Genomic DNA, 21,166 nt, shown 5'->3' with positions numbered 1-21,166 from the left:
GTTATATATTCAAAATAAATGTTAATTTAGTTTAAGGAAATATGTTAATAGACAAAATTGATATGAGTCACGACAAAAAGGGATGACAATAATATATAAAGATACTAACTTTTTTATTATACCAAAGACAATACAAACCAAAAGAGGACTTGAGTTGTACACAATTTAAAGGATTGTTTTCTTCTAAAAGTTATAAGTTTTAAAGCTAAAAACATGTATCAAATATATAAGTGAAAAAAAGTTAGGCTTATCACTAACATTTAAAAAGACAACATTAGGTTTTGTTACTTGTTATAGCAATATTTATAAATATATAATTTTATTGATAGGATCTTAAAGTAAAACAATAAACTAAATGTAGGATTTTATGTCCTTTGTAAAAAGTTACAACATTCTTATTTCACAACTAAAGTCTTTAGTTGTGTGTTTCTTTCTAACATCAGAATGAATTAAAAATGGCATGTAATGTTCACTTGATCTGTGTTAACTATGTTTAGATATGTATATTACAATCCCCTGATCACAGCTTCAATAATACTCTAGTAAAAACAAAAAATGTTAAAGAAACAGTTCTAAATTATATTCCTCTCAATTTAATTATATCAACTTTTGTATGTGTAAATACTTTGTACAATTTACACTTTCAGTAATAAGATTGTTTTATACCATAAATATTATCAAGAGAAAATAGATCAGAAGTTCCCATTGTAAGTATGGTTATCTTACTAATATAAACATTTAAAAATTAAATGGCTCAATTAGTAAAGACAGAAAGAAACATTAAACTTTTCATTCTATTTCTACCAACCATTTCACAGTCATAGCTTAGACACTAAAGTTTGTTCTTAATGAGGATCTGGACATTTATTTCCTTAGAAAAATGATACTGATTCTCCAGAAGATCCTCATACTACTTATCCAGTAATATTCAGGCATTTGTAATGGCAAATTATTAGCAGGAACATTGGAGTACGCAAAGTATTAAATACACCAAGCTCTCCATATTTTCCAGGTGAAAAATTTGAGAAACTTAACGATGTATTTGTCCATATTCATTTGCTTGCAACTTCTCCAAAACGTCATCAAGTGGCTAGTTGTTAAGGCCAACACTATTGATTTTTAGACATTAGAAAATGTAAACATACTTTCAAACACTTCAATACAAAAGAAATAATTACATTCTATTGTAAACAAAAAGAGCAAAATTGTTTTCTCACCAAAAGTCTAGTTTAATCTAAAACTCAGAAATTCTGTTCTTTAGAAAGCACGATATAAAGCAGTGGTCTTCAGACGTTTTTGCTCATATATTCCCTAAAATAATCTTGACAATAAGTCATGTCATGCATATTTAAATTATATGAAAATTATCATGTTTTATTTACAAAATATGCAGTTTCTGCTATAAATACTGAGTCTTTAAAATAACATTTAAATCAGTCTTTCAAATGTATCCCACATAATATTAATATCGTACTGAATTAATACCTACTATCATTCTTCTAAAATAAAATATTTAAAATAAAGGAATTTGTATTTCCTTGAATTTGTATTTCCTTTCTACTTTCTCCACAGAATTTTATTCCACTTTGAATCTTGGAAATCTTTTCTGGATCACTCTATTGTACTTCTCAAGTAAGCTTATACAAACAACAAGCACACACACATTTATATTGAAATTACCTTTAAATCAATTTTCTTTGACCATAAAGGCCCTAAATTTTGTTTTTAATCATCTGGATTACCATTACAGCTATTATGAACACATAATTGATCCAAACAAAATAAATTACAAATTTTGACATAAAATCGTTAAAAATAAAAGGTAAGATTTAACTGGAAAGGTATCTCTTAATGGAATGGAATAGGGGAGCAGTGTTTATGAAGCCTTGATTTAAAAAGCTATTGAATCCTCCCTTTGTGTGGCTCTGGAGATTGTACTTTTCCAAGAAGTTCACCTTGGTAATCTCAGGCTGAGTGGGAGGTATGCGTTTCTTGGGTAAAGTTAGGAGAAGGGTGATCCTGAAGTGAGAGATGGGAAAAGAGAATGCCAACTGACCCCAAGTACCATTTTAGGCAGATCAATTTAAGGAAGTGAAGGCTTTGGAACTGGTTCCTTTAAAACGTTCTGTGCACCCCTATTCCCCCCAAAGTCTCTGCATACTCCTAGGGTATCCCCATCGCAATTTGAATACCACTCGCCTCAGGCCCCTAGGAACAGTGTTGTTAACTGTGCTAAGAAAAAGTACTTTTCCTAAATTACTCATTTGGCTAAAGAACTGATTTTGAAAGTTTCTGAGATGGCACCACGTTACATTTTGGAATCTGCTTTTTGACCACCTGGCTAGCCGAAGTGTACAACTACGTGTCATCTGAGCCGTCACACCCCTTATCAGCTGACTCATTCTGTACATGTACAGATTCTGAACTAAGAAAGCCATCTGAAGGAATCAGCATAAGAGCTCCATCTGTTACTAAGATCTCAATTAGGAGCATATACTGCTATGGAGAAGCACTAAAGAAAGAAATAGTTAGGCAGCTTTTACATGTAAATATTAAATGAGTGAAATGCTCTATTAAAACATTTTAAAAGAAGTCAATTTAAAAAATAAAAGCTGCATATTATTACTGCTCATCTTGAAACTTAATGAATAGGACCCTTATCCTGTGGAATGTCCCAAGCTATTTGGCTCAATTGTAGTACCTAGGCTGGCTTCAAGGAGAAGCAGAAAACCTTCCAGAAAGGATATGTTTGGTGTTCAGTCTCTGCAGATATGAGCTGACCCTATCCTGGAATGCCAGTGTGGCTTCACATCCACAAGTATCTTCTGTGGAGACGAGTCTTCGTGCTTCTTCAATGGCTGCCGACAATGACAGTACACAAAATGTTATAGCTAATTAGAAATTACAGCAAATCAGGAAATCTATGATTCAATATTTCCAATTTTAAGACTGACCTAAATGCACTTTCCAGGAGGTAAAAGGATATAAGAACACACAGAAAAGGGAAAAAATACTTTGGAATGTTATGTCACAGAAGAAATGGAATTAGGAGATGTTAGGTAAAGGTTACAGTTGTCAAAGCTGGGTGATGGTTATATGGTAGTTCATTATATTATTCCCCATACTTTTGTGATTGAAATTTTCCATAATATAAAGTAAATTTTTTAAAAGATGGTGTAGGAGGAAGTCAAAAATGCAGAGATAAGACAATTAAGCTTCTAGTGATGTGTCCTCATTAAGAAATGAATATGGGGGCCGGCCCGGTGGCGCAAGCGGTTAAGTGCGCGTGCTCCGCTGCGGCGGCCCGGGGTTCGCTGGTTCGGATCCCGGGCGTGCACCGACACACTGCTTGGCAAGCCATGCTGTGGCGGCGTCCCATATAAAGTGGAGGAAGATGGGCACAGATGTTAGCCCAGGGCCGTCTTCCTCAGCAAAGAAAGAGGAGGATTGGCGGATGTTAGCACAGGGCTGATCTCCTCACAAAAAAAAAAAAAAAAAAAAAGAAATGAATATGAAGAAAACAGTTCTCTATAAGTACAGCCAAATATTTCAAGGATTAAAACTAGATAATTCCTAATTTCCTATACAGACTATTATTCTACTGAATAGTTTGAATTCAGAGTTCTAGTTCTTACTCATAAATACTTTGGAACTAAATGTTCAGGTTTTATTGACATTTAAGCAAAGAACCTGGGAGAATGACAATGCTCACTCCTATTTCTTTCTGTAATTCAGTGAGGCAGTTATTCCTACTCAATACCAGAGCCCCTAAAGTTGCCTTATGGAAATAAGAGTGACTGCCCAGATCTGAAGACTGATGTATAATCTTCCAACTGAGTGGTACTATTGCCTGAGGACAGGGAGTGGTCCTTTGCCTCTACATTCTCTCCCACATTCTACAAAGATATGATATAGGACTGGGAACCAGAAATTCACTTGATTAAATATTATCTACCTTTCCAAACACTATTGAACCTTTTAGGGATAGCCAGCTCAAATCCCATCTCAATCAGTCAGTTAATCAGTCAATATGCCAGAAAGTATCTACCAAGTATCAAGGACATGCCCATCATCGCTGTACAGAGTATAAAATGGATACATAAGATACTTTTTCAGTGTCTGTCTTGCCTTGTGAGGGCAGGGGTTCAGTGGGACATTCTAATTAAAACATAGAAAATTGGAAAACTGAGATGTAGCACAATTGAAAATTGAGAGATGGATCCATTCACAATAGCATCAAAAAGAATAAAATATTGGGACCGGCGCAGCCGCGGAGCGGTTAAGTTCACGTGTTTCACTTCAGCGGCCCGGGGTTCGCCAGCTCAGATCCTGGGCGCAGACCTACTCACCGCTCATCAAGCCATGCTGAGGAGGCATCCCACATAGAAGAACTAGCAGGACCTACAACTAGGATACACAACTATGTACTGGGGCTTTGGGGAGAAAAAAGAAAAAAAGAGGAAGATTGGCAACAGATGTTAGTACAATGCTAATCTTCCTCAAAAAAAAAAAACCACAACAAAAAAATTTTTTAAAAATAAAATAAAATGTTTATGAATAAATTTAACAAAAGAAGAGCAAGACTTGTGCACTGCAAATGACAAAACATGATTGTCTCCAGTTCCTTCCTCAGGACCTAATAGAGTACTCGATATATAACAGTAGCTCTGTGAATATTTGCTGAACAAATCAATAAGTAAATGGCTAAACAAATAAGGTCAGAGCCTAAACCATTACAAACCATGCTGGATTCCCCAGCCTCTAGGAGAAGAAAAAATGCCCAAGACTGATTTTTCTGAAGATTAAACACTTAGATAGGGTGACAGTACCCAGACATATTCAAATTCTAAAAGTAAGCTGCTCTTCATTATTCTCAACCTCCCCAAGAAACTGATCCATACTTTAATTTGAATGAAGAAATATCTACTGAGTAACCATCAGGTGCTATGTAGATGCTAGGAATACAGACAAGACCTACCACTCTGGGGGGTTGGGGTTTACAATCTGCAGGAACATAAAAACACAAGTCCAGGGCCGGCCCTGTGGCGTAGCAGTTAAGTGCTCGTGCTCCGCTATGGTGGCCCGCGGTTGGCGGGTTCACATCCCAGGAGCAGACCAACACACCACTTGTCAAGCCCCACTGTGGTGGCATCCCATATAAAGTGGAGGAAGATGGGCACGGATGTTAGCCCAAGGTCAATCTTCCTCAGCAAAAACAGGAGGATTGGCATCAGATGTTAGCTCAGGGCTAATCTTCCCCACAAAAAAAAAAAAAAGTCCAAAACCTAACTCTTGACTTTCTCCCCCAAATCTGCTTCACCCCCAGTCTTCCTCACCTCAATAAAGATACGCCATCCTCCCAGTTGCTCAAGTCTGAAATATCAAAGTCATCCTGATTCCTCCTCTGCTCTGTCCCCCACATCCAAGTGATCACCAAGCCCTGTTCATTCTACTTAGTTCATTGAATCAGTTTAGTTCTATCACCATTGTCACAATCCTAGCCCATGCCTGGACCACTGCAATAGTCTCCAAACTCGTCTCCCCCTTCTGCTCTTCATCCTCTCCAGTCTACTCTTCATATAACAGCTAGAGTGACTTTTAAAAATACAAACAGAATTATGTCACTCCGCTGCCTAAAACCCTCCAATGACTTCCAATTCCCATATAATAAAAAATAAACTCCTTTCTCTTGGCCCAGAAGATCCGCACGGTTTGGCCTCTGCCTAACTCCCCAAACTATCTTATTACTACACTTCCCCGACTGATCGTGCTTCCATCACACTGGCTGCCTTTCACTTCCTCTCCCCATTAAAGCCATCACACAGGACGTAGCATTGCTCTCCCTCCTTCTTTCCCCACACTCCAGTCTCAACCTAACTACTGCTGATCCTCAGCTCTCAAATGTCACTTCCTCAGAGAGACCCTCCTAACCTGAAGTAGGTTCCCCCAACCCCCATTCTCTGAGGACCTTGTTCACGTCTATCATTGCTCTTATTAATTTATAACTTTGCTTTTTACTTGCATTTCTCCCCTATACTATACTATTACCAAAGACCATTTATGTTTTGTTCACAACTGAATACCTGGTGCCTAGAACACAGTATGTGCTATATATATTGAATGGATGAAGGAATGATTGAAGGAACACACACAAGTAACCACAACACAAGGTGTCTGGTGCTAAAAGAGAAGATAAAGTTTAATAGAAGGATAAGGGGAACTCTGGTAGAGGGGGTTAAAATTGAACTAGCACTAGGAATTAAAAAACAAACAAACATAATTTGGTAATATTTGATTCACATAAAGTAATTTATAGAACACTTATGTAAGTTATAAAGCATAAAAATAAACACTAATAAACCTACTGTACTACTTAAAAATTAAAATATTATGAATATTGTTGCAAAGACATCAAGAAGTAAGATAAGCACAATCTAGGAGAAGATATTTGCAACACATAAAAACAACGAAGAATTTATATCCAGAAATGTGAAGAGTTCCTGTGACTCCATAAGAAAAATAAAATAACCCAATAGAAAAATACAAAATTGGCATAAACAGCATTTCCAAACAAGAAGCTCAAATGACCAATAAACATAAGAAGAGATGCTTAATCTCATTAGTAACCAGGAAATGGAAAAATAAAGCTCACGAGGAGATACTTCTTTACATCCACTAGATTGACAAAATTTCATCCAACAAAACCAAATGTTGGCAACGATGTGGTTCTTGGATTTTGACAAGTAAAAGTGGCGAAGGAAGTGGATTACAGCAACAATGGAACCAGGCGAGTGCAGGGCATGCTCCTAGAATAGCAAATAGTCCACGTGGCTGGACCACAGGACTTGGGGAGAAGTATACGGGGGCAAATGTAGTGACAGGATGAAGAAGAGTGGTTACAGAGGCGGGGAGAGAGAGGAATGGGAAGCTATGGTTTAATGGGTACAGAGCTCTAGTTTGGGATGATAAAGTTCTGGAGATGGATAGTGGGATGGTTGCACAACAATGTGAATGTACTTAACGCCACTGAACAGTACACTTAAAATTGTTAAAATGCTAAATTTTATATTATGTATGTTTTTCTACAATAAAAAAAAAATCTGGACTTAGATAGGGAGAGACTTTAATTAGCAAGAAAAACAGAGATTGAGGATGGAATCAGATCATGGAGAGAAGAACACCTGATGAAGGAATAGAATTGCTTCATTCTGAAGACAGCTGGGAACCACTGAAGGATTCTGACCAGGAGAAAGACTCAGAACAGTGCTTCAGACTTGGAGAGAGGAAAGCTCCTCTCTCCAAGGAGAGTGTGGATGTGATGATGGAATGTGAGGAGTGTGATGAAGGAATAGAATTGCTTCATTCTGAAGACAGCTGGGAACCACTGAAGGATTCTGACCAGGAGAAAGACTCAGAACAGTGCTTCAGACTTGGAGAGAGGAAAGCTCCTCCTAGGAGATTTTCCCACCAAAAGAAATAGACTTAAAGGACGGTCTTTACCTGAACATGTCTTCTTGTCTTCATTCAAGGTGTAGCCGGGGTAACAGTCGCAGTGGTAGGACGCAGCCCCATCACTTACACACAGGTGCTGGCAGCCATGAGATCCCAGGGCACACCTGTTACGAACTAACCAGGAGTGATGCAGGAAAGAAATATGCACAAATCACAAGAGGAAACTAAATGCAGACTTCTGGGAGGAAAAAGCTTCAGTTTGGTCCCAACAAGTGCAAAGAATGAATCCTTCAGTCATCAGCAACAAGTCTCCCATGTTTCAGAAAGAGAAAGCCTATTCTCCTTACCTCACGTCCCATTAGCCTCACTTTTTATTGCATACACTCCTTCCTTTTTTGTTTTTTGCAGATATCTGGGGGTGCCTTCTCTTTTTTCCTACCCCCAGCACTGGGGCTGCACTGAGTCTTGATTATATTCCAGAACTCACCTTCAGCCTTTTCTGATGACCATCAATGCCTCCACATCTCCAGCTATATATGGATAACATCGCCATCAGCAAAAATAACTTATTTAGGGACCTACTTGCACACGGAGCTAAGTTTGATGCTGCACAAAAAAGACTACATTGACCAAGGGCAAGCCCTTGCGAGCTTACAAAGTGGAACAGAAAACACTGAGCTGCATGCATATACACACACGCAGACACGCATGCACGCGTGTACATACACAGATAGAGAGAAAAATAATAACCAATAATAATGATGACGTGATGATGTGTATGATTGGATAGTGACGTATTTATCGTCTGTCACAAGTAAATACATTTCACGGAGGAAGACAGTTTGCCCAAATTTGAGTGGGGAGCAGAGAAAAGTGCCATACTGCCGTATGACCAAACTGGCCTGGAACAAGTGAAAACAGCAATGCTCCTTTAGTAAACCCAGAAAGGCTTCCTGGGAGACACAGGTTCTTCCTCTGCCGTTGCAGGGGCCAAACTAGTTTATTTGTTCCCCAATAACTCTCCTCTTAAGTGTCATCCACGCTCAAAAACCTTCCATGGCTCTCTATTGCCTATAAAATAGCTTTGTGACATGCAAGGCCCCATATAATCTACCCATAAAATGTCTTTCCCACTTTAACTCTGATACTCTCCTCCATCACTACAATTTAGATTGTCCCAGCAAAATGTCTAAGAGCAGAACGTTTCATTTTTCCCTCATCCCAGCTTAGCGGCCACTCTCGAGATACCAACTGGACATGCCTCCACCCCTGGATCTTGATGTGGGGCTCCACATTTAATTTACAAGCCTTCCTACTGCCCAGCAAGGGGAAAGCAGGCCATTAGAGGGGATCTGACCCATGTTGTATGCCTCCGTTTTGGTATAGTCACCATTATTACTTTAAAATATATAAATACTAACTGTGGGTCATCTCGTCTTTCTCTTCTATCTCCCTTTGCTATGCTGTGCTTTGCACCATGAGACAGTATGGCTTGGTGTCTAAGAGAACGTATAACTAGAGCAAGTGCCGGGTTCAAATCCTAGCTCTGCTACTCACTAGCTAAGTGACCACGGTCTGTGCCTCGGTTTCCTCATAAAGTTGCTGTGAGCATTAACTCTGTGGGACTGTATCTAAAATGCCTAGAACCATGTATGGCATACAGTAGGCACCGAAGAATGCTAGGTATTTGCCTGGTATCTAGTATTGCCTGGACTTGTCTGCCTCAATTGAAAATCTTCTTTGATGTTTTATGTTTTCTTTTTAATAAAATGTCCCATTTTATTCCATAATATCTGTTGTTTAAATGTAAATTTGTTTTTGTTTCCTTTCCCAAGGTCTTCAATGTTCTTGGGAGCTCAAAGCACCAAGTGGGATACTTGTTATAACCGGTTTGAGTAGCACAGCCCTCAGTCCTCCCATCCCAGCTGACTTAATCCTTCCCCCTTGAACAAACCAACACAAGCCACCCCCATGCCTGAGCTCCATCTAAACCTTCTCCATCTAAACTCCTCCATCTAAACTTTCCCCATCCTCTGAGGCTCAGTCCCATTCACCCTGTGTCACCTCCCCAGCCTCCACAGCCCTCAGTTACTGTCAGTCCCTCTCCCTGGCTACTTAATCTCTGCTTTCTTAAGGTGTTGGTTCTCTTCGCACCCAGCCTGTAAGTTGTTCAGAGGCAGAAAATATGCTTCTTTATATCCCCACAGTGCTTAGCACAGTCCTGGAAACAAAATAGGTACTCAGCACTCTTTTATTGATTTCATTTTTTTAAAAAAGAGAATTGGTGATATGCCATTTCCCTTAATCTCTCTTGAAAAGGTCACATAATATATCTCCTCAAGGGACAGGAAAATATACATACAATCTTAAAAAATATTGAATATGCCAAACTAAACACCACCTGGAAAGCTAGGAATTTCTCTTAGGAGTCTTTTTACATTATAAACGCCAGTCTGCTCTGCCAGTGCATTTAAATCAAATTAATGAGGATTAGCAGTACTGGCATGGGCTCACTAGCCAAGTCATAGGCTCAGATTCACCGAAGATTGATCATCTAGAAACTGTCAGGAATGACTTGCTTCAAACTTACTAGAAGATCTGTGTAAGTCTAATTCAGTCATTTACAAAGTCTCCTTTACTAAAACAATCCAGCTTTAAGATTAATGCTACAGAAAAGTTCCAGGCCAAGTTTTAATTGGAAAAAGATCAATTCAGCCTATCACACCAAACAGTTACTGTCCAACTGGCTTCCTCCAAAGTTTCCTATGTGTTTTACAAGTCCCCAGTGTACAGAGCTATAAAGTTTTCCTGAATAAGGATCCTACATTCAATTTGCTTTTCTCATATCCCCCACTCCCTACCCATTTCCTGGTAATTTTCTGAAGTAAGTGATGTTTGCAAAGTCTAGTGAGCTCATTGCCCTCTGAGCAATGTGAGCCTTGGTCAATAAGCACCGCAGAATGCCTAAGCCCAATTCCTTAAATTACCTTTAAGAATCTCTCTCCTTGTGAATTGCAAGTTGGTTTTGCTGCAGCAGAAACAGCCAAGTGTGAAAGAAAGTGTTGAGTGGAGACCTTACCTGAACACGTTTTATTATCTTCATTCAGAGTGTAGCCCTCATAGCATTCACAGTGATGGGACCCAGGTCTGTCATTCACACAAATGTGCTGACAGCCATGTCTACCAAAAGCACATTGATCTTGAGCTGCCAAATCAAAGTCCAGGAGAAAAGAAATTAAATGCGGAGAAGTCTTTTATTACCTACAGATAGAAATCTTCTTTGCAGCTAGAAATATATAAGAGGAAAACTTATTAGAAACCATTCAAAGCCTTCAGTAATGCTTACTCTTACTAGAAGTTAGCCAAGTTAAACAAAATCCTATACATACAGTAATTATTCTTCTACTTTCCCCAACTCTTTTTCAAAATGATCTATACTGAGTTTTATAATCTAAGTGTCTCATAAATACTTTCTACAGCATTCCTTTTAGGTTTATTGTATTTATATCAAATCAGAGGGATTCCAAGAGTTGTGTGGCTAATTACACTAGATTCAGAAAAACAGAGTTGGAAGAAATTGTAATTCAACCCTCTCCTGTTATAAATGGGGAAACTGAGTCCAAAGGAGACCAAGTGACTCAGAGCAACATCAGAACTCAAGACGCAGATTTTCATTCAGGGCACTTTTCTCTGTCCTGACATGATATTTTAAAACTATTTTTTATTTTTAAACTTTTCATTTTGAGATAATTTCAGGCTTATAAAAAAGTTTCAAAAATAATACAAAGTACTCTACTTCACCCAGTTTCCCCCAATGTTAGCATCTTATATAACCATAATACACTTAGCAAAACCAGGAAATTACCACCGAAATAATACTATTAACTAATCTACAGATTCGTTCATTACTAATCTACTAATCTAACTAATCATTCAAATTTTGCCAGCTGTTCCACTAATGTCCTTTCTCTGGTCCAGGATCCAATCCAGGACCACACGTTGCATTAAATTGTCCCATCTCCTTAGTCTTCTCCACTCTGGTATATTTCTTCAGTTTTTCTTTGTCTTTCATGACTTCAACACTTTAGAAAAGTACTGGAAAATTATTTTGTAGTATGTCTTTCAATTTGGGTTTGTCTAATGTTTCCTCATGACTCTAAATTTTTAGCAAGAATACCACAGAAGTGCTGCCGTGCCCTCAGTGCATCTTGTCAGGAGACGCACGATGTCACTATGTGTCATTACTGGTGACATAACTTTGATCACTTAGTTAAAGTGGTGTCTGCCAGGTTTCTCCACTATGAAGTTACTGTTTTTCCCTTCATAAATAGTAAGTATCTTGTGGAGTGTTCTTTGATTTTAACTGACTAAATTGTCTTTAGCATTTGGAAAGGACTGTTAGGGCTGAGTACAGAGAAGGAAATGAACAACACACTTACACATATGGGCTGTGATACACACATGCTGCCATTTCTAACTTTTCTAATAAGACTTAGAAATGGGAAAAGGCCAGGGGTGGCGAGAGAGGAAAACAGACCAAGCTCCCCATCAATGTTACCTTTCCCCCAACACTGGCTAGGGAGGGAGGTAGAGGGAGGCAGCAACAGAAACACCTCCTCTCCACTCACCTGAACAAGTTTTCTTATCTTCGTTTAAGGTATAACCTTCATAGCACTCACAATGGTAAGAGCCAGTTCTGTCGTTCACACAGATGTGTTCACATCCATGAGTGTTAAGAGCACATTTATCGATAGCTATTAATGTGAACATATGGAAAACACGTGGTAAATAAATACTTACGGGCCACAAGACCCACACACCCACACCCACACCCACACCCACACACTGCTAATGAAACAGGGCAGCCTGGCACAAGAGGAAGGCTACGGAACTGGAGGTTGGGAACCGACTTCCTGGTCTCGGCTCTTTCACTAAGAGACCCCATGACATGGATAAGTCCTTTCCCTTCTTTGGGTCCCAATTTCATTACCTATAAAATCAGTAGGTTGAATTAAATGATCTCTAAGTTTTCTTCCTCTCAAAACTTCTGTAAGATTTTAAAAAAATGGACCTAATTCCCATTCTTCATTGACTTTACGTGAGCATTCAAATACCAGAAGAGTAAGAACCTCTCTAAATTTTCTTCCACTTCTAGATTCCATGAGCATCTATGGTCATAGAGATGAAGGGATAGCCTGTATTTAATTAAATAAAATCCAAGAAAAAGTCCAAATCCTCCAAAGAACCAAGAGTTTTGGCCCCCTTCCTAGTAAGGAAGGCTAGTAAGGGCTAGTAGGCCCTTTTCTCTACTAACCTTTTTCTCTAAAACTAGTAGTAAGTATTGTAATAGGCCGATTTCTGTATTATTTCACTTTTCTCCTCAAGTTCCTTTTCAAGGAAAACTGTTGAAAAGCAACAGTAAGCCAGCCAAAAGGCAGTTAGGAGAAAAGCATCAGGCCAGTCTAAACCCTAGAGAGGGAGTCCCCAGATACGTTGTAGTCAGCACCACCACCTACGGAGGCCTCACCAGAACACGTCCTCCCGTCGGCATTCAGGGCATATCCTTGGCTGCACTCGCAGTGGTGCTTGCCCTCCCCGTCACTGACGCACACGTGCTGGCACTGGTGGGCGCCAAGCATGCATGGGTCCAGAGCTGCGCAAAGGAGGTTTACACCAGTCAGTGTCAACCCGGAAGATGCATGTCAGATACTTTCTCCCAAGTCAGAAAGGCATCGCTCTCCAGGTTCCTCTCCCATTCTATCTTCAGTTCACTGTAAAAATTGGTATTTGGTTTCTGCCCCTGGTTTATTACCAATACCACTCTTAAACTAATAATGTTACTAATTTAAAATCACAGATCTTGTTGTCGACTTTCTCAAACGAGACAGGGAATTTTGAATTTGGAGCTGAAGCCAAACACTCACATGGGTCAGGCAACTTGATATTTTATTCAACTTACCCATCTGCCCAGGAAAAAGACTTTTGCTTTCCAACTGCAAGAAATGAGAAGAATAATGTACTTCCTGAAGGTCCATGAGCTAGTTGTCCCACTGCAGCCAGAATCCGGTTTCCAAGGATTCTACAGTTGGTGTCTAAACAGAATTCACCCACAGGTATTCCTCTAGGCCTGGAACTCACTCACTCTTGGGCGGCAATACGTATTTGGATATGCAAATGGGGGAGGGCAATTCGGGCAGCTGCCTTCTGAATATGCAGCATGGGTTCTTGAGCCCAAATGCATATGCATGCCACTTCAGCACCTTTAATAGCTGCAAGGAGAATAAACTCATACGCTATATACAAACAGATAAAAAGAAAAAGACGAACGAAATAAAAGAGATTACATTAGCTAAACAGCATCCCCATCATTTTGCTCCTGGAGCCATTTATATCTCACTGGATTTTTTTTCCTAGTGACACATTTTGAAAGGAGAATCAATGAGTTTAGTTATTTCTGAGAAACCAAGGAGGCCTGTTGGAGGAGGCTGGCACCCCCGTGGCAGGTAACCCAGCCTCCACTGCTCTGGCAACAGGACAAGGCTAATATTTTCCCAAGAAGGGCCTTTTCATGGAATGATGTTTCCAGCCTGTTGACTACAACAAGCTGCCCCTCAGTCTTTTTTCCATAGAGAGGACATTTTCCCCCCAGAACAAGCAGGCCTTTTGTACCAGAAGGAAAAGATTGCCACTCACCACTTGTTACTTTATGGCCTTCAAGCCCAACCCCAGGTGCTAGCTTTCAGACCCAACTTTGCCACAGACCAGCATCTGCATGGAAAAGCTCTCACCCAAAGCACAGGGGGGTTTCCTGGGAGAAAGAAAGCCATTTTCTTTTGGGAAACTAATGAATGCTAAGTAGATGCCACCAAAGCCAACGACGGTGTGTGAAGGCCCAGTGTCCTGGGACAGGAAAGACAAGGGGCCTGGCCAGGTCTGGCTGAGATGACGCCAAACTTTGCTCCAGACCAAGTCTTCATTTCCCATTTCCTGATAAACCAGTGATTGCTAAGTCTCACATTAATTTAGATATAAAGTCTCCTTGAAATTTACTATTATAATTATTGGTTCACTTGCTTGTCTCATCCCCTAGACTATTGCTTGAAGGTAGGGAGGGACTACCTTTATCTTTGTATCATCAGTGATCAATAAATGCATGTTGAATAAATAAACATGGAACAGATATACTATAGCAAAAGGGATCTATGTTTTAAAATTCACTTGAACTAGAAATTTGTCCACACCGGCTTGGATAATTCCATAGAGGGCTTTGAAAGATTATCTCTGAGTGATAAAAGATAAAGCATGAATAAAGATAGATAGCCAGATACAAATAATAAATAAATAAATTTAAAAATAAAAATAGAAAATAAAGTATGAGTCCACAAATTCATAATTATGCTCAGTGACTAAAAATAAACTCCAGCCTTGAATGAATTCATATTCATAGATTTGGCTAATTTATGCTAAAAATTCTAATTAAATTAGCATGTTCATATATTCAAACTCCATTCTAAAGGAATAAAGGAGCAGAAGGACAAGATAGAATAATTAAAAAAAAAAATCTGCTTCTTGTTCTCAAATGAACTGAAATCCCCATCTCCCTGATTCCTAATCCTGTCCTTCCACAAAGAATAATCAGAGAAAGAGCCAAATCTGAAAACTACAGTAATCACTAAATGTACACTCTGCCTGACGGTTACGCTGGCATACACGCCAGCTGATCCTTCCACGGACAGACGCAGCTCCCTGTCTTCTGCAAGAAAACAAGCAGAGTTCTGTTAATCTAGAGATGGTAAAGCTAAAGAAAATATCTGGAAAAATGTAGTGGTGGGCAGAGGGGAGAAGAGAAGTGTCTTGAGTTTTTTATTTTTATTTTTTTCTGACTCCATCAGGGAACAGCAGGATCATTTATCCTGGATGTTTCCAGACCATCACATTTCTAATGCAAACATGAGGATTTTATGAGCAAACCAAGTTATACATAAGGCAGCTCAATATTCCTAAACCAACAAAGTGTGTTTAAGTTGGTAAAAAACACCAAAAAAGCATTGCTTACATTTAAATTTTCCACAAAATTTCTACCAGAACTAAAAAATAAATCTCTTTTTTTAATGGATACACAACGTCTGAATATAACATTCCTTTTCAGTTGGCAGCAAAGACTTACCGCAAAACGTCTGCTGGAACCTAGAGGAAAGTTTCTCAATGACCCCATAGGTCTCCACGTAGAAGACATGCTCCTCTAGGGGTTCACTGGCAATTATCTTGAGGGACTCCATGTCTGCCCGGTCCACACCCACAGCATAGAGCTCAATACCAGACGCCCGGGCCCGAGCAGCCACCTCGTTCACCTGGTCCTGGGGCCGCCCGTCTGTCACGATGATGGCCACCTTTGGGATGTTGTAGCTGGGTGCCCGAGCTCCTGCCTCCACTGTGAAGGCTTCGTCCATCGCTGTCTGGATGGCCAGGCCCGACATGGTGCCTGTAGCCAAGGGTGTGATTCGAGCCACGGCCTGTTTCAAGGACTGCTTATCCAAGTGGGTCTGGAGATGGAACTCGATCTTCACGGTGCTCGCATAGTTCACCACTGCCACCCGCGTGTCCGCTGCCCCAATGTCCAGAGTGTCAATTATCTGGGAGACAAAGGTTTTCACTTTGGTGAACTCCAGGGGCCTTACGCTTCGAGAACTATCAATGATAAAAACCAAGTCCAAGGGCTTGCTCTTGCAAACATCTGCAAAGAAGGGGATGGGGAACAGAAAAGACTAAGCAATGATCAGACCACAATCAGAAATGGGGCAATCCTAACACCTTTGAGCTCTGGGATTGGAGGCCAGGCAAGGCAGCATCCCCACATACCCCCTAAACACTCTCCAAATACCCCACTGTCTGCTATCTTCCCCAAGACCATCCTCCCTTTGGATATTGAAAGCACCCAGGCCTTCATAATTCCCTAGTGAGAATTCGCATCGACGTGCGAAGTTTCCTCAAATATCTCCCCTATAGGCTGCTGAGCCCTGGAATTTCACTTAGAACCTCATCCCTCTGCTTTTGTTCCCAAGGTTCCTCTTGACTTCCAGGAATGAATGGACTCCAGATCTTTCTTGGGCACCTCGGCCATCCGAGGCAATGGGACAAAGTGTCCTGAACAGTGTAAAAGGCGAACTCAGGGCAGCCTCACTCACAGAACCCCACCCAGGCCTTCCAGATCCCTCAGGCAACCGCAGAGTTTGAGGCCAGGCACACTGGTGCTCTTCTGGTGGTTTCCTTCTTTTATTTGCCTTCCAAGGGGGCAAAAACTGCTCCAGAGTAACCCTAAATTCTCCCTCCATCTGTCACTCATGCATGTTTCATGAACTTGGGGGCCCAGCTAGCCTGAGCTAGACGGAAGTAGAAAGAGGAATGACACCGAATCAGACCTATGTTTACTGCACTTCCAACTTGGTGAGCGTGTCTTGTTTTAAGAAGCAGAGATTTCCCCCTGGTATCTATCCTACTGACCCCCGAATTCTCTCAGGCACCTCTCTTTCATTCTGTCATTCACCAAATATGTTTTTGAGGGCCTACCATGTATTAAGCTCCGGGGCTGCAAAAGTAAATAAGCCAGATTTCCCACCCTCAAGGAACTCATATCTTTCCTCCACAAAGGAGGATCTGGCACATTGTACTAACACAGTAAACTTCTGTTTTCATCTCTTTTTCTTATCCTTTTCCCCCCAATCTCATTCTACACTCCTCCTTCTCCTAGCCACCAAAATCAAATCCAAAGGTCAGGACTGGCTAAGAGAGAAGCCAGTTATTAAACCTCTTTTTCAAGTCATTCCTCCTTTTCTCCCAACACACACACTCACTCACTCACACACACACACGCGTGCACACACACACACACACGCACACCATATAATGGAAATCAGATCATCTTTGGGCATGAAGTGCCAATCAGGGTTCTTTCTCTTCCTAATAGGGGGCTGGAACTTGATGCTGCTCTAAGAAGGCATTTACTCAGTGAGCAGTGGGAAAAACTGGATTTGAACGAAATTCCTAGGCTAAGCAGTTAATCACAGAAAAAGCCCTCTCTGGTACAGGAATTATGCCTCTGTGCAGTTTTTTTTAAAAACTTAAAATTATCTTCTTGGTTTTATCCTGCTTCCGGAAGGTATTCAGTTCAGAAAACAAATAATATCCTACTTTCAATAATACTTCAGAGTTCACAGGGTACCAACACAACAGCCCTGTGAAGTCGGAGGTGCAGAGGTTGTTCTTATACCCATCTTACAGGTGAGAAACCTGAGTCCCAGGGAGGCATAAGAGCTAGAAAGCGGTAGAACATGGATTGGACTCTGAGTTTCCTGACAGCCCAAAGGGGCTTTTCTCTGCACGGTTGCCTCTCTCTGAGGCAACATTTCCCACGGCAAAATCAACATTATTTCACGTACCTAGTAAACATTCTGCTAGTTGACTTTGAGCCACCACTCTCAAATATGCTGTATGTCATGTATTTAGTTAAGACAAAAGAAATTAAGTCTTAAAAAAAAAAAAAAAAAAACTCTAGAATTTCATTTCATCCCTGAGTACTATGCATCAGGAGCAAGGAAGAAGAACCATGTTAAAACTCCTTCCTGGAGATGGATCTAGGTATTTTTCCATATTTGGAGTAAAAGAAAAAATGCATGATGATAGGAACCCCATATTTGACAATGCTTTCACTAACACCCAAATGGTGTCCTTACTAACAGCAAGGTTATGTTCTTATAAGTAAACGTGCATGATTGCTCCCTTCTCCACTTGGTCTTTCATATGGAATCCTCCACGGGAGGTAACAGGGGGTGCAGTGAGCAGAATTAATGCCCCATCCCCAAAGATGTCCATGTCCTAATCCCTGGAACCTCTACGTATGTTACTTTACCTGGCAAAAGAGACTTTGCAGATGTGATTAAGTTAAAGACCTTGTGAATAAGACAAACTCCTTGATAAACCAGGGAGTTTAACCCAGATTATTCAGGTGGGTCCAATGTAATTACAAAAGCCCCTAAAAGTGGAAGAGGGAGGCAGAAAAGGAGAGCTGAGTGATGACGTGTGAGAAGGACTCAACCTGCCTTTCGTGGCTTTGGAAATGGAGAGGAAGGGCAGTGAGCCAAGGAATGAGGGCAGCCTCTACAAACTGAAAAAGGCAAAGAAACAGATTCTCCCCTAGATCCTTGCAAAAGGAATGCAGCCCTGCTGACACCTTAATTTTAGCCCAGTGAGACTAATGTCAGACTTCTATCTACAGAACTCTTAAATAAATGTGTGTTGTTTTAAGCCATTAAGTTCATGGTAATTTATTACAGCAGGAGTGGAAAACTAACACAGGGAGCTTGACCTGATGGCTGCAAATTCTATGAGCAGCCGGTTGCTTCCTGAATGAGACCCCCTTAGCAACATCATTAATTGTTTTTGAATCTCACTCTCCTTTACTAGAGAGTAGCACTTTGATTCTCAGAAACCAAGAAAGTGAGAATCTGAATTTCCTAAAATGTTTCCATACTCACAATATTGCCGACTTCTGATAGCCCTGCTAGAAATAAAAGCCCATAGCAAAGCTTAGCAATTTCTGGTTGCAAAAAGCAGGGAATTTGGAAAAGGGTGGAATGTGGTGCTTATTAAAGGATCATCATTCAATATTGGTTTAGATTCCAGGGAATAATGTGCCAGTGCTGCTTAGGGGGTACATGGCCACCCCATACAGAATCCCTCCTCCCTCTCCCAGTTCCTTCCCCAAGGGATGTGGCTCAGGACCAGAGGTAAGATTAACTTCTAGAAGAAAAGCTTCCCCCTACCCTGACTCCTGGCCTGGAGCAACCATCTGGCTACCAGCTAAATTTAACCCTTGTGAACCCCGGCACTTCCTGGCTCAAAGACAGAGCTGTCTTCATTTCAAATCCAGCCCACAGGGGCTGGTGCAAGAAAGAATCCCTTGTGCTCCTTCTCAACGTTATCCAGAAGGGTGCAGAAGGGGATAGACAACGCAAATCAACCTGAAGCACAAAGCATCCCTGCCCAGATGAGACTGGACATGAAGAAAATGGTGTGGTGCAGCCACTCTTTAGCAAGACTAAAGCTGGACTTTTTGGTAATGAAGATAAAAATCTTAAGTAAACCATATTAAGAGCTTGGTAGCTTGGAGCAGTGGAAAACCCTTACTTGGGCTATTGGAGCCCTGAATTTTACTCCAGGCTCTGACACTGATTTGCTGGGTCCCTTCACTTTGATAAGCCTCAGTTTCCCTGAGTGTGCTGTTAGGGATTGTGTCAAATGATCTTCCAGCTCTGCTGCTCAAGGAGCTCTGCTCTGCCACAGGAACCAATTACTGACCCAAAAGGGAAATGGAATTGTTCACCAAGGACCAAAGTGTCTTGGGTGTTTGAAGATGGAAGAGAACACAGGTTGGAGTTGAAGCCTGTCTGTTCAAGCAAACCATCTGGCCAGAGGCAAGAGAACAGAGGTTGAGACCAGGATGGTTACAAGACAGGTCCTGGGCATCCAGGAGGCTCCTCAGATTTCCTTCCTGGCCTGACACCCTGACCTTGGACATTCCAGTTGGAATTCTAGCCCAGATCCTAGAGGGGACTGAGGCCGCTAGAGGGCTGGGAGGAGGGGGGAGGGTCACATACTGACCTGGGGAGATAGAGATGGAGCGATTTCCAGAACTAAGCAGAATCTCAGGAAGGGGTTATTCTTCTGAACCGAGAGGTAGGGACTGGGACAGGAAGATAGGAGGGGGCCCGGTGCTCCTCCCTGCCCAAATCGCAGAGGGAAGTGGTGGTTTTGAGCTTCAGGAGACCCAAATTCTTGCCCTGACTGTGAGCCATCTTGGGCATCTCCCTTCCTTCTCTGGACCTCAGTTTCCCCACGGGATTCATCAGGAGGGATTCTTTCTCCTGCACCACCGTCTGGCTCAGGCTGGGATGGAGGGAACACATTCATCGGCAGATGACCGAGGCTCTTCCTCCTCATTCGACGCCAGGCTCCCCAGCCCACCCTCCCCTCCCGCCCGGCCCCAGCCCGGGATCTCTCTCTCCCTCCCTCCTGCCAGGTGTCCCTCCGGCCGGTGTCCCTCCCGGGTACCCGCTCGCGTCCTCTCGGCCTGGGGCCCTCTCCGCCCCGCCCGGGCCGTACCTGCGCCGCCGGGCTGGCCGGCCGCCGAGGAGGGCGCGCCGGAGGGGGCGGCCGGAGCGGGGCGGCGCCCGGGGCTGCCTGCTGGGCCGCGGGACCCCAGCCTCGGGAAGCCGGGGCGCGCCAGGGGGCCGGGGGCGGCGGGGGGCGGCAGCAGCAGCAGCGGCCAGAGCAGCAGGAGCAGTCCCGGGAGGGGGCGCGGCATGGCGGGCTCGGCGAGGCTGCCCGGTCGGTCGACGGGGGTCGCTCGCTCGCGCGGTGGGTCGCGGGCCTGTGCGCCGCGCCGGGGCGGCAGATTTAAAGGTCCCGCGGCCTCGGGCCCCGCCCCCCCGGGAACCCGGCCCCCCGCGCGCCCCGGGCTGACAAGGAGCCTTGTCCGCGCATTCCAGCGGCGGAAACGGAATGTCTGGGGCGAGCTGGCCGCGGCGCGGTGCCCTGAGCCCGGCCCGCGGCCGCCCCGCCCGCTCCTGCCCTGCGCCCGGGCGCCAGGCCTCCTCTGGGTGGCTCGGCCCCCGCCTCCCGGCCCGGCTCTGCTTCTCTGGAACCCGGGGCCGAGCCT

General features: G+C 42.4%; 1 protein-coding gene across 1 annotated transcript; it reads right to left on the bottom strand.

Moving 5' to 3' along the window:
- Positions 1-225: 225 nt before the first annotated feature.
- MATN3 (matrilin 3) lies at positions 226-20,888 on the bottom strand. Its single transcript, XM_058551743.1, has 8 exons — positions 20,611-20,888; positions 15,620-16,186; positions 12,980-13,105; positions 12,081-12,206; positions 10,532-10,657; positions 7,501-7,626; positions 2,748-2,858; positions 226-1,086 (listed from the first exon to the last, which is right to left on the bottom strand). Exons 1-8 carry the CDS (start codon positions 20,810-20,812, stop codon positions 1,031-1,033), a joined length of 1,440 nt encoding a protein of 479 aa, XP_058407726.1. The 5' UTR covers positions 20,813-20,888; the 3' UTR covers positions 226-1,030.
- Between the last annotated feature and the right edge of the window lie 278 nt (positions 20,889-21,166).

Source organism: Diceros bicornis, chromosome 12 (assembly GCF_020826845.1).
Source record: "Diceros bicornis minor isolate mBicDic1 chromosome 12, mDicBic1.mat.cur, whole genome shotgun sequence".
In the NCBI taxonomy this organism is placed as follows: domain Eukaryota; kingdom Metazoa; phylum Chordata; class Mammalia; order Perissodactyla; family Rhinocerotidae; genus Diceros; species Diceros bicornis.
This window is presented reverse-complemented; position numbering and strand designations above follow the sequence as displayed.